This window comes from Melanotaenia boesemani, chromosome 18, assembly GCF_017639745.1.
Source record: "Melanotaenia boesemani isolate fMelBoe1 chromosome 18, fMelBoe1.pri, whole genome shotgun sequence".
Taxonomy (NCBI): domain Eukaryota; kingdom Metazoa; phylum Chordata; class Actinopteri; order Atheriniformes; family Melanotaeniidae; genus Melanotaenia; species Melanotaenia boesemani.
Genome location: NC_055699.1, coordinates 1164132 through 1181451, shown reverse-complemented (window position 1 = coordinate 1181451; position 17320 = coordinate 1164132). Strand labels below are relative to the sequence as shown.

Genomic DNA, 17320 nt, shown 5'->3' with positions numbered 1-17320 from the left:
CCACCTGTTTGGGCAGCCCCCATAGACTGAGACTGCAGTTCCACTGGAGGCCACAGAATCTGTATAAAAATGCTTGAATGGCTGGAGGACATGCATCAATGATGATGTCACAGTCACATCAAGACTACTCGAATTTAATTGGGCTGGTTTGTAGAGGTTGTCAGTGTTGGGTGACACAATACAACACCTCACTCCATGGTACATTCCTGTTACTGCAGGATTATGTTAGAAATTTGTCCCTTGGTGTCTTTGTTTGCAGGACTATTTCGGTAGAGGTCTTTGAACCTCACCCTGTCCAGCGTAGGAAACTACTTTACCCCACTATCAGATATAATCACAAATATCCCACTTTCATCCAGGATCACTCATAGTCTTATAGTCAAACACACAAGTAACACTCAATACATTTCTGCAGCTTAACCATGTCAAACAATGTCAATGTGACGTTTACATTACAAAGTATATGTCAACCAGTAGCTCCAACAGTATTTGAGTTGAGATCCAATTTCCTGATCCACCTCACTGATCTACAGAGGGGGTCTCATGGTCCCGTGTTTACAATTTATATAAGTATTATGCAGGTTTAAGCCAAACAAAATATGCTGATGCAGAATCAGTTTATGAAATATTTTCATTAGAACTCATTATATAAATTATAAATAATTTAGGTTTTTTACTCTGAGTTTCTAGTTCTGTCGAGGAAAAGTCTGCTAGCTAAAATGAGTGAGTCAAAATCTTCTGATTCTTCATTCTTCATGCATGTCTCTCACTGACTGCTTTGAACATGTCAAAATTCCCTCCAATATCATAATCAATCAAAGCGATCGGAGAGCACAATGCGTGACACTGCCACCATCGCTGCTGTTCGTCGCATCCCGTGTGTTCGGTTTCACCTGGGTGGCGATGAGTTTCACCTGTCGCTGGTCGCCCCCCATGTGCCGAGCCCATAATGAAACCTTACACATTTACAACAGCAACAATAACGACCATAATCACAGTAACGTTCACGAAAACTCATTTGATATCAGAAAATATCAGTATTAGCCGATATCCAAATATCAGATACCAAAATTGGATCAGAAACACCAAAAAGCAGATCACTGCATCCCTCAATAAAAATCCAGTATCGCAATATTTTTACAGTCCACACAGGAGGTCTTGCAGCAGTCCATCAATAGCCTCGGATGTCTGTGGTTTAACTGGTGACAGATTGATTGCACTGGAAATTGACAGCTCTAAGAGCCCAGCAAGAGAAAACTTTCTACTGTTATTTAAAGATGAAACCTGTCTCCCATGTCTTTGGTTCCTTCACTTGACCCGAGACTCACTCTGTGATCTTGTAATCAGACCTTTGTAGGGGGAGAGGCCATGAGTGAAAGACTTCTTGTAGTTCGAGTGGCAGCAGATGTTACTTTATAAATCTGGCTGGATGTTTGGATTTTGAATCCTGCTTCAAAATAAATATACCACTTACTCGATTGAGTATTGCATGATGGATAAAAACACAAACATCTTAAGCACCTTCTGCACTGCACTGTTTGTTATTTAATGTGTGTATTTTGAGAATAATGCATTTATTTCTTGAAACCATAATTCTACAGCAGTCACCTGGTTGGAGATCATTTGGGAGCATTTTCTGGGTAGTGTTCAATAACTAATCAATACCCTCTGCAGCAGAGAACAACGCTGAAGTAGATATCCACTTGACAAACAGGCGATCTAATGAGGCAATTATGGCTGCGTTCAATAAAACTTTATAGTGGTCAAAGTGTTTATAAGGACATCCTTCAAAATAAACTGAGGGGGTTTCCTAATACAAAAACACAATCTCTCTCACACACACACACACATATGATAATGATAATAGCTCTACCAAGTGGGCTGATTAAGTGTTGGATTACAGCTCAGTTGTTTTCATTGGATTATCCAGCTGACATGTCAGAGAAGAGCCTATGAGTAACCATGGAAACGGAAAACCAGAGTAATCAGAGCTCTAATTACAGAGGCAGGTAGACGCTGCAATCAGTGAGTGAAGAGCAACGGAATCAGCTTAGGATCTTCTCTGTCTATTAAAAAATCCCACACAAATCCATGTAACTTACCAAATATGTATCAATTACTCAATGTTCATGAAAACAAATGTGTGTCCCGTCAGTGTAGTTCCAGTCTGTAATATTTATGGTGATAAGTTTTTGCAAAAATGCAAATAAATATTTTCATTAATATCTTTAAATAAGAGTAGAATCATGGGAAAAATAGGACTTTGTGCATGCAAGTTACATAAAGATGAAGCAACATGTTACTACAGTAGCTTGGGAGAAGCAAGTCAAACACACTGCTCCAGGATTTGAGTTAGTTATTATCTCCATCATAGTTTTCTTTATACTTGGTTGGAAATTAGTTTATGCCTCTAAATATCATATCCAACAAACTGGACAATTAACCACATTATTTGATACTACTTGGTGAAGTTTAGGAATCAAAGCAACTTTGCTTGGTTTAATAAAAAAAAGATCATTGGGTTTAAAAATAAAAAAGTTTATGCAGAAACACAGGGTGTTTGAAAAATTATGTATGTCAAGCCAAAATAAGACAATGTTTGAGTGACACTGGTGCAGAAATGTGGTCTGAACATACATATTTCAATAAATGATTACAATAACAAATGCACCACTTCATCTGTCATAATTATGAAAAAAAGCAGCTATAGGTCACCAATTCTGTTCATAACCTTTATGGACAGAATTTCTAGGTGCAGCCGAGGTGTTGAGGGGATCCTGTTCGGTGGCCTCAGGATTGGACTCTGCTCTATGCGGATGATGTGGTTCTGTTGGCTTCGTCGGGCTGTGATCTTCAGCTCTCACTGGAGCGATGAGGTCCTGCCCCAAGTGGAGGAGTTCACATATCTCGGGGTCTTGTTTACGAGTGAGGGAAGGATGGAGCAGAAGATGAACAGGTGGACCGATGCAGAGTCCACATCACTGCAAATGCTGCATCAGTCTGTCGTGGTGAAGGAGGTGAGCCAAAAGACAAGGCTCTCGATTTACTGGTCGATCTACGTTCCTAAACTCACCTATGGTCACGAGCTGTGGGTAGTGACCGATAAAACAAGATCGCAAATACAAGCGGCCGAAATGAGTTTTCTCTGCAGGGTGGCCGGGCCCTCCCTTAGAGATAGGGTGAGAAGCTCGGTGATCCAGGAGGGGCTCAGAGTAGAGCCGCTGCTCCTCCACATCGAGAGGAACCAGATGAGGTGGCTCGGGCATCTGGTTAGGATGCCTCCTGGACGCTTCCCTCGTGAGGTGTTCCAGGTACGTCCCACCAGGAGGAGGCCCCGGGGAAGACTGAAGACATGCTGAAGGAACCACATCACTCAGCTGCCTGGGAACACCTTGGGATCCCTCCGGATGAGCTGGTGAATGTGGCCGGAGAGAGAGAAGTCTGGGTTTCCATGCTTAGGCAGCTGCCCCCGCGACCCTACCCTGGATAAGTGGAAGAAAATGGATGGATGGATGGATGGATGGATAGTAGCTATAGGAAGCTGTGTTATTACCAATAATTTAATCTGGCTTTGATTTTCAGTTGCTGTTCTGTCCTCATTTCTTTATATTTTGCATTCAAGAAACCAGCACTTTTTTATAATCTTTTATAGTGGTCTTGAGCAATATCTTCCAGTTTTCTAAAAGGCTTCCAAAATTTTTATTTCCATTTTTTTACAGTAATTTCCAGGCCAGTCTTTGTATCTGACCATTTTCGGTGGAATAGGTTAAGACTTTTCAGTCGGGTCTGGTTTTCACAGTCAGCCAGCCAGCCTGTCAGGGTAGGAGAGCCCAGATGAGAATCCAGCAAGATCAGATAGGAATGTGCAAGATAATTTTGCTCATGTACCAGCAGAGGGGTTGGAAACCGGCCGGGTGGTTTACAGGAACCAAGATGCAGCAGTGGGGGCTCCACCAGGGCTGTGGAAACTGCTGGACCAAAAACAGTTAGTTGGTTCTGATAGTTACAAGAGCTGAAAATCCTGAATGAATAAATCCTCCAAGAATCCTCCAGAATTTCCAGACGAGAAAGAGACAGGTTCCGTAATCCAAAATCCAAATCCTGGGGACAGTCCAAGGGTCAGAGTACCAGCAGAATCAATCGACAGACAGAGTTTCCAGACAGGGGGCAGGCAGAATCAGGATATCCAGGTCCAAAAACGGGTCGCAGATCAGAGAACAGGTTGGCAGGCAGAAGATCAGGGCTGGAAGCGTGCAGGGATAAACCGAGACGATCTGACAGGGAAGAGTTGTCACAGGCTGGTATTTAAGGTGCATAGCGCAGGTGGAGCGCATCAGCAATCAACTGTGCTGGAGGGAGAATGCCTTCAGGGACGACTGGGAAACCTCAGCACCAGCTATGCACTGTGACAGTTAACTGTAAGATTTAAACGGCCTCAGTCATAAAACTACTATGCAGATGAAATACTTATGTTTATAAAATATCATTCAATCATTTATTTTCTATACTACTTATTCCAGTTTAGAGTCACAAAGAAGCTGGAACCAATCATAGCAATGAGGAGGTGAGAGGCAGGGTACACGCTGGACAGGTTGCCAGTCCATCGCAGAACCAACACAAAGAGGCAGCCACTCATGCACACACTTACTCCTAGGGAGAATTTAGAGTGACCATTTACCTAACGTGTGCCTTTGGATGGGAAGCTGGAGAGATATCCACACATACACAGGAAGAACATGATGCAAACTCCATACAGAAAGGCCACTATTCGAACCTTTCCCCAGCTGAGGCTCAAACCAGCAACCTTCTTGAGTGCTAACCACAACAACATTGTGCCAAAATTATATCTGTTATAAATAAGGTGTGCCCCAGGGCCCAATCCTCGGGCCACTTTCATTCCTAGTAAAAAAAAAAAAAAATGACGTACCAGCATAGGCTTCCAACTACTGCATACTAGTTGACCTCTGCAATCTTTCCAACTACATCCTGCCTCCTTCCCAGCAGTCTTTCTGTGTCAGCTGCTAAGCCATCACCATGCATTCCCTGAGGTCATGTCAGCATCGCTCACTCAAGCAATCAGTCTCTTGAAGTTCCCAGCCATGACTATGGGTGAACGTCATATTGCGGCTCATCTTCCCAGGCCTTCTTGCAGATCCTATGATTGAATCTGGACATATTAAGAATAAGCTTTTAGGGCCACAGTCACCCACCGGAAATGAAATCCAATCCTTGTGTTATCAACTCACACCCATCAGATGATGCACTGCAATAAATGACTCACTAAGTGAATCTATTAGTTTTAGGCTGTTTTCAGGGTGTATCATAAAACTGTACCAAGATGTATAGAAATGTTTATTTCAAGAAATTCAGCTCAAAATACTTTGAAAAAACAATACTTTAGTGTCTTTTTAGTGTTGAAAAGACCAAATTAAACAAATTGAAAATTCCTTACAAGTTCTTTTAGACCTTTCTTATATGACTTTTTAAACCCAAATTCAAATTTAAAGCCTTAATTTTCCAGCTACAACCCTTAAATGTACAAACACCCCACACCAAATTGCCAAGCACAGTGGTGGAAGACGATCATTTGGGCTTCTTTGGGCTTGCTGCCACAGGATCCGTACAACTTGCAGTGATTGAGTGGACAATGAACTTGTCTGTATACCAAAGTATTCTCGTCTCCAATGTGAAGCCGTCGGTTTAAAACTTGGATAAAAAGCTTGGATAAAACTGGCTCATGCAACAGGACAATAATCCCAAAGAAAGCAGCAAATCTTAAAAAGAGAAGAATGATCCAGTTAAAGTCCTGATCAAAATGCTGTGATGGGACTTATAATAATAATAATTATTGTAATAAAAAGTGTTGCAAGCCTCAGTGAACTGAAGCAGTTTTGTCAAGAAGTGTGGAGCAGGATTCTTTAAAAATGTTAGATTTCCCTACCATTTTTCTGAATTTTGGTTTAGCTTTTGTTATATATGATGTCCAGAATGTAATATATGTTGTTGTTTATTTGAGTTTGTATTTAACTCATTTTGATACATGTCAAGGAGCTGATTATATTTTATGTCTGTGGTTTACTTATTAATGTTGAATTAAAAGAAAATGTTTTTCACTCAGCTATAAAAAGAATTTTAGCCCTGCTCTTTTATTTTTTGCCAAAAAATTATATTCAGGTACACAAGGATACTAGAGACTTACAAATCACAGAATTTCCCATTAATAACAGCCTTATGTCAATATCTTCTAAAATGTAGCCTTACTACATTTGATGCACTGGAAATGAGATTATCTTTGCTTAACTCATATCAGAGTTGGCTCAGAAACTTTGATTGAATGTGACACGGGTTATTTCTACTAAAGAATTGTGAAGAGGAATTTGAGTGCATTCAGATGAGGTTAAATGTGGTTTTGTTACTTTCCTACAGTAAATTATGTTCAGTAAAGGAATGTAAACCTTATGTAAAAACTACAGTCTGCCACATTCATCACTCCATTAAACACACGCACACACACACACACACACACACACACACACACACACACACACACACACACACACACACACACACACACACACACACACACCAACACACACACATATAGACAAGGTGGGTTGTTACAGGAGAGCTGAAGCTAAACATCTGTCAAAGAGTAGTTACGCAAGTGAACACACATCTGTACCGTCTCTCTCTGACACACAGCACAGGATACATGTTAGCATGCTCAGATGCATCTGAACACAAACACAAGCCAACCGAAGGGAAAGATGGAGCTCTTAATGCTCTGGGTCATCTGTGTATAGCAACACTGCAGACCTGGCATGACCCTCTGTGTTTGTGTGTTTGTGTGTTTTTGTTGTAGTTGTGATACCAGCATGCCCTGTAACAATACACGTCTGTGAACTGAAACTCACAAGTTCATTTAGTTTAACATCAGGAGATCAAGAAAATGAGATGAAGAAAGAAATGAGAGCTTGGAGGGTTTGTTTCCCTCGTGGTGTGATGATGAAGGACTCCGTGTTGGACAGACAGCTCAGGTGGATGTAACCTCAACGAGCTGAGAGGATGTGATTTAGCCTTTCCCTGTCTGTGTGTTTCCTCTGCCCACAGTGTGTGTTGCCAGGTTTCAGTGCTGCAACATCGACACGACGGCAGGTCTCGGGCAGATCTGGTGGAAGCTGAGGAAGACCTGTTACCAGATCGTAGAGCACAGCTGGTTTGAGTCCTTCATCATCTTCATGATCCTCCTCAGCTCCGGAGCTCTGGTCAGACACACATTTCACATTGTTTCTTTCCTGTTCATTTACTCATCCTCTTTCCTATTTCATGGTTTTGTCCAGCATTTTAGTTCAATTTTAATTTAATTCATGGTGGCTTAATTGCCCTATTGTATTGTTTTTATCCACAAACCACAGACTGTATAAAAAGATGGATGAAGTCACCTTCCCTTTAAAAGGAATGAGTCAATAGAAATGTACCTTAAAATTTCAGTGTGTAAGAATTACTGACATCTAGTGGTAAAGATGGACATAGATGTTACTTAAAATGCCAAGCCCTGTTGTGGATGGACAGTGGCCATTGGTGGCCAAAATGAACATGTTTTCCTCTGTGAGGGGATCCAGTGGCCTCAGGTGCAGCGATGGCTGCACTACAGGCAACTACTTTAACATTGTGTGATCTGTCTTCTGTTATGTGCCTTGTAAGGCGTTACCTATCACAAGGAGTGCTTATCAAACAAAGCTGGTCCTGCTGTTCTAAAGCTCAGAGGGCCCTCACTTCAAACACAGAGTTGTTTGCACATTCAAAGACATTGTTGTAAAAATAGTGGCACAAATATTGTATTTGGACCCATGGAGGAGATATAAATGTCTTATTCAAAGAGAATAAAAACACAAGTTATTTTATTTATTTGATTGAAGTGATTAGCTATATCAGTTAAATATTAATATAAACATAATTTTTAATATTATATATATATATTTTGTCATTATATCTAATGACCAACAGGGGGCAACCCTCCAAAGATAAATCAGTACAAAAGCTTACGAAGTGGGAAATTCTGGGTTTGGCTCAGTCCATAGCATGAAAACACTTCAGTAAGCATTCCTGGTAGGGTTAGACCGTGGCATCACTGGTTAGCCTTAGAAAAAGATCACAGTTAGAACTCAAACGCATTGTTTGTGCTACACCTTCCTAACCTTAACACACACCATTTAGCTGGTTGCTTGGATGAAAAGTCAGCACAGCAACACCATGACACCCTATCACTTTAAATCAAAATATCAAAATTATTAGACCTGGCACTGAAGAAATTATGACCAAATTATTGACACCATGCCTCTTTTGGTGTCACAAACACAGTTTTGACATGACCGCAAGAGATTGTTTTTTCTTTTAATGTAATAATTGATCATTTTTGCTTGCATTATGAAAACATGGTTACAGCTGCAGTTCAATTTTCATTTAAAAGATTCATGATTGTCTGCATTTCAACTACCGCTAATTAGCTAAGAGCTGAAAACTGTTCTAAACCTAATGGAGCTCTCTGCTGCCCCCGTCAGGCCTTTGAAGACATCTACATCGAGCAGAGACGAGTGATCAAGGTGGTGCTTGAGTACGCTGACAAGATTTTCACCTACATCTTTATCCTTGAGATGCTGCTCAAGTGGCTTGCTTACGGCTTCAAGAAGTACTTCACCAACTACTGGTGCTGGCTGGACTTCTTCATTGTTGATGTAAGTTGCTGGTTGGCTCGGTTGCTACTCAGCTGCCTGCTCTGGTTGTTTATTGGGGTTGCTTTAAAGCTGAAAATTATATTTACTGTCAATTAATAGAAATTATGAAGACAGATATAAGGGCTCTCCAGTTTGGAAACCAAGGTTATTAAAAATATCAATTTTACGGGGCGGCGTGGCTCAGTGGGTAGACCGGTTGGTTGGTAGCCGCAGGGTTGCTGGTTCGATCCTCAGCCTGTCAAGCTCGTGTCGAGGTGTCCCTGAGGAAGACACCAAACCCCAAATTGCTCCTGATGGGTCCGCCATCAGTGTGTGAATGTGATAAATGGTAAAATGGTAAATGGTCCGTATTTATATGGGGCTTTTCTGTACCTGGGATGATGCCCAAAGCACTTTACATCATACATCACATTCAAGCTGCCATGCAAGGCGCTCAACCACGACCCATCAGGAGCGATTTGAGGTTCGGCTCAAGGACGCCTCGACATGAGCTCGACAGGCTGAGGATCGAACCGGCAACCCTCAGGCTACAAGGCGGCCGCTCTATATATATTATATTGTAGAATGGGGATCATCAACTTTGAACCTCTTGGGCTACCATCCTACAGGTTTCAGTTTCACTGCTTCAACACACACGATTCAAATGAATTGGTTCTCCGGCAGCTTGCAGCTAAAACCTGCAGGACATCGGCCCAAGAGGTCTGGAGTCGGTGATCCCTGCTATAGGATGTAACATGTCACATTGTAGGTCATCTGCTCTTCATTTTAAGACCTGTAAAAGGACCAAGTGACTCTTTTTCCTTTTGTATGTCTGAAACATCAAACATGAGAATTCTTACATGATTGTATTTGTATCATATATTTAAAATCAGTGTGGGACATATTCATTCAACCACAGGTTTTCTTTGGTTTTTCCTTTTTGAGGAGCAGAAAAAAAATTAAATGTAAACTATAATAAGGAAATTGTGAAATTATGAAGTTCATGGATATTTGCTTTGACATCAGCTTTTATGATTTTCATTACTATCTTTTCTGGAACAGAGTTTGATAAGCTATAGTACAGTATAGTATATTAAATTTGTATATTACAGGACATTATACGTGTCTAGAGTTACAGCTGATGTGTTGCTATGAAAGTCGCTGTAGAGCAAAAACACAACCTCATTGAATAAAAGAGGAGACATGCAGGGAAAGAGTGGAAAGTTAAAACAGCCGCTGATCAAAAACAGGGCCTTTTTAACCTACGCACACACACACACACACACACACACACACACACACACACACACACACACACACACACACACTTGTATGACCAGACACTTGCACTCTCTATTTAGTCTGCCAGGCAAGATCACAGCGAGGTCGAGTGTCACATACACAGTACATGATGCACAATATGCACATGCGTGCACTGATTCGTAAATCTCACTCTTCGTTGTTCTGGGGGTGTTTTCTGCCTGGGCATCTTCATAAATGAGGCTGTGTGTTGTGACGTTTTTATTTGACTGCGGTGGCCTGAAGAGCAACAGATCCGCGTGAGTCACAGAGCTCCAACGTGCAGAAAGAGGACAGGAAACATAAGACTGTGACAGAAATGACAGAAAATTGTTAGACTCAATTTAAAGCTTTGTAGATCTTCGGTTTTGACCACCAGGGGGAAGAAAACCACCCAAACAGACTGGTAGACTACGATAGAGTGCAAATTTCTTCAGGGTTTAATAATGTAATCTCTTTTCATTAATCTGCATGAATGATATTGAAATCTGGTCTTTCTATGACTAACAGGTTACCCAACAAGTTTAAGTTTTATAAATATTTTTTAAAATTTCATTTGAATCAAAATTTCCTTTTAAAGCTGAGACATAACCAATAGATAGCACAGAAAAATAGGATTTAGATAATACCATATTTTTTAAAACAAAAAAAGAAGCATTATTACGTTATTAAAAGACAGTAATGATGTAAACTCAGGAGCTGAGCCGTTCCTGCATGTGCGAGACACCGTCCAGGCCTTTCAGAGCCTGGAGACAACAAGAAGATTAAAAGCACGTCTAAATGCTAACAACCTAGCAACCTAGCAGCTGGGTCAGCATTTTTAATGGGCTGAAGATGTGGAGTGGATGACAACAGCCCACCAAACAAGAAGTTATAACATGTCTTATTTTGGAAGTATTAATGATGACAACACTGAAATGCCGACTAAAAGGAATACCAATATTCTGGATGGGAATCTTTCATTGGAGTTACAAAAAAATCAAGCTAAGGTAATCTGTTTGTTAGGGGCTGTTTGAAAGACGAAGGTGGAACAGGTAAAAAAAAAAAGGGGGGGGGAAAGGCCCAAGAATTGATCCTTGTGGGACTCCGTACTCCCCCTTCGTCTCTCCAATATCCTTAATTGCAGTTTGTGCTCAAATTCTCAAATGGAAATATGAACGAGCTACTTTCCACAACGACCAACGTTGCTCCTCCTCTCAGCAAAAAAGCAGCAAATAAAACAAATAAACATGATAAACAACATCACATTTTCAGACTCTCACTTCCGTTTATTTAGTTTGTCAAGCAATGTCAGTCAGATTTTACACATACACACACATAGCCAGTACACCCACTGCACCCATAAACACAGACACAACAAACACCACTTTAACCCCTGATTCTAAGTGGCCACATAATGAGAAATTCTGAGCGTCCCACACAGTTTTCCAGTCTGCTTACAGTTAATTAGTGAGCCGCGAACGCTGCACAGAGAGCTGCACTCATAACTGAAAACTCCACGAATCCATGAGTCATGCTTCAGAGGAGTCAGATTTTTATCTTTTTGACTGATTCTTATGACTCTGTTTTCTTTAGTTTACTTTACTTTTACTGCTGGCCTGTAGATTTCAGTGTTGGGTCAGCTGGCTGAGTTCATCTCAGTGAACCAGATCGCCACCATGCGAGTGCTGAGGACATTCAGGGCTCTCCGTCCTCTCCGGGCCGTGTCTCGCTTCGCTGGTATCAGGGTAAGAACCAGCTGACTGCACCTGCCTGCCAACCGGCCTGAGACCTGCTGCTCGATGATGCAAATCTGACGTGTGTGTTTAGATTGTTCTAGAGCTGCTGCACTTCCTGGCTATGATCGAGGGAATATCTCAGACTGGTTAAGATGCAGCTGCTATAGTTAGATGCTAACCATTCGTCATACAGCTGAACATTTATCCAACATTTCTAAGTCTCTAAACATGTGGAAGCGTCTCATCTTCTCTTACAGGATCCTTTGATTTTTCTTATTCTGAGAAAGTTCTGAGTTTGTGTTTTAATTCTAAGTTCCAATAATCACCCAAAAACACCAAAAAAATGATTTCTTTTCCATGTTTGGTTCAGTAGTTTTGTGTTTATAGAAAAACTTTTTAAAATTTACTTTATGTTCTAATGATTTTAAGAGGGTGACCATATGTGTCACCATGATTCATCATACTCAGCGAACCTTTTGTTAATGAGGTTGCAGAGAAATTCATCTCTTCTCAAATCTGTCTGTGAATATGAAACATTCACTCCAAAACTGCAAGAAGCATCAACACGGTCTGAGGTATTCACTCTCTTTCAAAGCCATCCATCACTTCTCTGTGGTCCTCTGTTTCTTTCACCGTACAGTTTTCTTTCTAAAACGAGGAGCTGCATTTAAACCATAAACAATCTTTTTTATCTGTTCATGTGCAGCTTCACCTGAGGAAAGCTTCAGTAATAAAACATTTTGTTTCACAGGTCAGATAAAAACAGACAGGTTCTGTACATCCGCTCATCTCTTCTTCTTCTTCTTCTTCATCAGGTGGCTGCAGCTAGCTGATGGTTAAATTGTCTCCTCGCCTCTCCTAACAGTCCTGCTTCTCTTCTTTTCCTCCTCTTTTCCCCATCTCTCTCTGAAAACTCCATCTTTTGCTTTCCTTTGGCTCCCCTCCTGATCTCTCCCTCCTCCAGGTTTCATTGGTCAGTTTGGCAGCCAACATGTTGGGTTATTCAGACTTTGCAGCCATCAAATCCCTGCGTACGCTGCGGGCCCTCCGCCCCCTCAGAGCCCTCTCCAGATTTGAAGGCATGAGGGTAAGAGTCAGTATTACTATAAATTAACACACCTGGGCACCTCCATTTATTGTAGAGCTTCTGATAAACAACAGCAGCTCCGTTCCTATGTTGATTTAGACGATGAAGAAGAATTTTAAGGCTTTTCACCTTCTTTATTTTTCCAGAATAAACTAAACTCTTAAGAATGCTGAATAAAGATTAAACAGGACCTTCGCGTGTAAATCACAGATAAGAAGTATCAGAGGAAAAATAAGATGTTAATGAACCATTTAAAGAAAAATACAAGCTAATTTGTATTTTTAAGACCAGCTAAAGTTCCTGTCGAAGTAGTTTACTGGCTGATATGGAAAATAAAATCTACAAAGATGTTTCCACTGCTGTAAAAGAAGTTCTTTTTTAAATTTACTTTGTTTTTACCATTTTCAGTTAGCCCTTTTTTCCTATTATTATCCAAAGACCACTGGGCCACACTCCTTGCCTCTTCCATTGCGACACCTGTTACTTTTTGTTCTATCAGCTTTTCTTACTTTGACCTTTAAAAACTTTATTTGGTTCCTATTTTCTAAATACAATAAAGTTGGGCAATTGAGACACTAACATAATTTTTTGGACTAGTGTCTGTAAGTTTTGAAACATTCCCAACTTTTCTGTTTGTATAAGTACTCTTCCATTATATTACTAAGTATTCACACAATCATGTGGTGCTCAGGTGTGTAAACCCGTCCTGTACCATGTCACCTCTCTGTTTTCATAGCTAACATCATCTCTGGTCCCGCTGTCACTGTTTCTCTTAGCTTTGACCTGACTTGTTCTCCCTCAGAGGTTTTCTTTTTCACATTAACCGGAGAGATTTCTTGTATCACTATTCATACGCTGTAGAATTTTTTAAAGAAAGACAGAGCTGAAGTTCCTCTTGTTCTGCGTGTACTTGTGTCACTTCCAGCAGTATTACTGAGAGCAGAACAAAGTCAGCACTTTGCAATGCAAATACCTGCATGTTCCAAAACGTCTGCTGGGTTTTGGCTTGTTGACACATTTGCATCCACTCATTTAAAGTCAAATATGCTAAATTAAACATATTCACTGACTAATATTTCAAGAAAACTACTGGAATTATTCAGTGCTAAATTTATCAAAAGTATTTGTACATTTTGGCTCCGTTTGTTTGCAACAGTTTGATAACAACAGTATCTCATAACCCCGACTGTTCATAAAACAGTTTAGATTGAAAGATTGAAACTTTAGGCTTCATCAGTTTATTTGAGTTACGTGGCAAAACTGAAATAAGCAGTGAATCATTAAATCTTGTTATTTGAGTTTTCCTACATTTTGCGCTTTAATTTCTGATCTGGTAAAGAAATCAAATGAGATTTTTATTAAATCTTGGGTTTGCAGAATGCTGACTGTGTTGCATCCTCATCCTCCTCTCTGTTTCCTCCTCAGCCTAAAACAGTGTTAGCTTTAGCTTATTAGTCTACAAATGCTTTGTGCTCTGCATCACACAGCTCACTGCATGGGATTCTGGGAAAAAAGAGGTGCATTTTCATTTTTAAATGAGGAAGCTAACATTTGTTTTGAGGAAAACAGAAATTGTGACTTAAACATTTAAAGAAAGACTTCTTACATTATACAGTGTTGGGCATTTGTTAGTCATCAATATTTTGCTGCAGCAGTCACATTGCATGGAAGCAGATTTGGCTTTTTGCATATCTAAGACACAAACTAACTTGTATTTAGCCTGCAGGAAGTGTTGAACAGACGTGTGACGGTCAGTTTCTGTGCAGGTGGTGGTGAACGCTCTGATCGGGGCGATTCCCTCCATCATGAACGTGCTGCTCGTCTGCCTCATCTTCTGGCTCATCTTCAGCATCATGGGCGTCAATCTGTTTGCTGGGAAGTTCGGCCGCTGCGTTAATCGCACCGGCCACGTGTACGAATCTAACTTTATCAACAACAAGTCAGAGTGTGAGGCGTTCAATGACACCTCGCAATTCTACTGGAGCAAAGTCAAAGTGAACTTCGACAACGTTGGTGCTGGGTACCTGGCGCTACTGCAAGTGGTGAGTACCTGGATGTAAACAGAAATTAATATTAGGATAGGTTTTTTTTATTAATTCTTATTGGTTAAAGTAGACTTTGTGTAACTTCACATCACAGACAGGTATGTGCCTTGGAACGGGCGTGTAATACACATGCACGTCTGCTATTAAATTAGCAAACACAACTTTAACTGGTGGAATAAAGTCAGAAAAAGACAAATACCTCACTGGCTGCTTGTCGTGTAAGAGGATCTCCGTCCCCGAAGAAATGGATCAACTGCAATTCTCTAACATAACTCAACTGTTCACATGCACGTTAACGTGGTTGGTGGCTCACCACGAGATCCTGCAAGACCAACATCAAATCACACGAAATTATGTTGGCAAAGCCTTACGTCAACACTGAAAAACCAAATGAAAACACAGTTCAAATTCTATTTACATGGAGCATCTACCTGGTTGCAAAGGTGACTAATCAGGCTTTCCAACTAAATATAACACACCACCAGTTGGAATCAGTAAAGTGGAGAAATTACCAACCAAATACAAATTTCCTTACTTTTTGCACCAGGTATTTTCAAGACATTTTTAACAAAGAGATGCTGGTGTTAGCATTGAAGAGGAAAACAACCAGCATTGGGTTGAGAATTGGCCATTTACTGTCATCTACTGTCTCTCAGACACTGATTTCCATTAATGTTTCCATTAATGTCATGGTATCTAAAAGCATCATCATCATGTGTACTATACATACATATATATATATATATGTGTGTGTGTGTGTGTGTGTGTGTGTGTATGTATGAAGGTGTGAGGTTCAAGCTCTATGCATTCAGTTCAGTATTCACAGAAAAATGAACGTATTCAATGAGCCCGTTCATGAACAACATAGATGGCGAATATGACTCCATCTCTGTCTGAGTGGAGCCGTGAGGAAGGTCCGTGAGCAGTGGCTGAATGGTGAATGTTCACGCTGACATCAAGCACGTCAGAAAAGTAAGTTGGATTAAAAGTTGAAAAATGACTTGCAGAGTCCTTAAAAAGCCATTTTTACATCCAACAGAAAGTAGCCGGAAGTTTTTCTACAGAGCGATTCATGATTTATTACATGACCTTTTCCATAGGTCGCCTTTAAGTTGCTATTTGACACAAAACGGCACCCCCAGCGCTTTATGTAGCGTGGGCAGGGGCTTTTCTTTCCTTCCCCGTGTTGTCAAAAGAAGCATTCAAACCCTGAGTCCTGGAGAGAGAGACACAACAGGAAGTGTGTGAACATCCAAACTCTCCACAGCACCTAAAGTTCATTCCTCTTTTTATACGTGCTGTCAAGACTCCCCTGCAGATCTCGGTGCTGCTGTGTGAAACAATCACTACCACACAAGCTGAAGCAGGATTAGAAAATACAGCCACAGAGAGAAAAAAGGAAGAACATTGTGTAAATCTGTCATCGCAGCAGCGTCTGCATGAGGCCTTTCAGGGAAACAAAGAGCTTCTAGAGAAGAAATGGAGGCACAAAGTGAGACATGCTCTCCTGCACAGCGGCTTCAGAACAAATTAAAGCCGAGTGTCTCCTCCACGCTGTAGGAGGGTTTACTTCTCTCCTACTCCCCCCCCCTTCGCTCCCTTGACGTTGTCTTTGCTTTTCTTTCCATCCATTTGCTGTCTTTGCCTTAATTTTCCTCCCACACCTGTTCTTTATGTCTCTCACTTTTGACTCTTCCACTTGTCTCCTCTCCTGCCTCATCTCCATTAGTAATAACGGCTTCATTTTTTTACTCTGACTTCTTTCCTTTTTTAAATGGTTTTCTAAATTCCACAGAAAATTAAGGAAACAATAACTGAGAGATAATGGTAATTTATTTCTTTATATTAAGAATAATTACAGGATTTTCATGTATTGGATGAGTTTAATAAGCACTTTTAAAGAACATATGTATAATACACATGCAAGTTTTTTTTTTTTTAGATGTTTTGTATTTGCACTACAAAGGTATTTGAAGCTGCTGGTGTGTATGGAATCCCAAAAACCTCTTCATGCAGGATTCTCCAGAGGATTGAAGTTGTGCATAAAGCTGTATTTGGGCCACCCTTAGCCAATGTTCACAAAGAGAAACATTCAGAAATGCATGAGGACTAATTTTCAAACAGTTTTATTCACTGATGAATGGAGTTCTGCACTGGATGGCCCGATGGATGGGGTTCTTAAAGGTTGGTGGATGATGGCCATGTCCCATCCCTGAGGGTGTCAAAATGTCCTGAAGATGAGGTTCTAACTGACAATTTCCTGTAATGGTATAAAAGAAAGAAACGCTCCTTCTGCAGCAAAGACAATGCTCCAGCCCATGCTGCAGAAATACCAGCAGAATCTTTGGGGGTATCTGCTGTGGGTATGAAGAAAGAAAAGCCACCATCATCCCCTGACCTCAGCCCTACTGAAAACCAGTGGACCGTCCTTAAAAGAAAGACCTGTGAGGGTGGGGG

At 40.8% G+C, this 17320-nt stretch overlaps 1 protein-coding gene across 1 annotated transcript in view; it reads left to right on the top strand.

Moving 5' to 3' along the window:
- LOC121629242 (sodium channel protein type 4 subunit alpha-like) overlaps window positions 1–17320 on the top strand; it is a 265035-nt gene that overhangs the window by 228964 nt on the left and 18751 nt on the right. The window contains exons 24-27 of the mRNA XM_041968881.1: window positions 7111–7265; window positions 8562–8735; window positions 12696–12818; window positions 14585–14860. Coding sequence (XP_041824815.1) covers window positions 7111–7265; window positions 8562–8735; window positions 12696–12818; window positions 14585–14860 — 728 coding nt within the window. The remainder of the gene's footprint in view (window positions 1–7110; window positions 7266–8561; window positions 8736–12695; window positions 12819–14584; window positions 14861–17320) is intronic.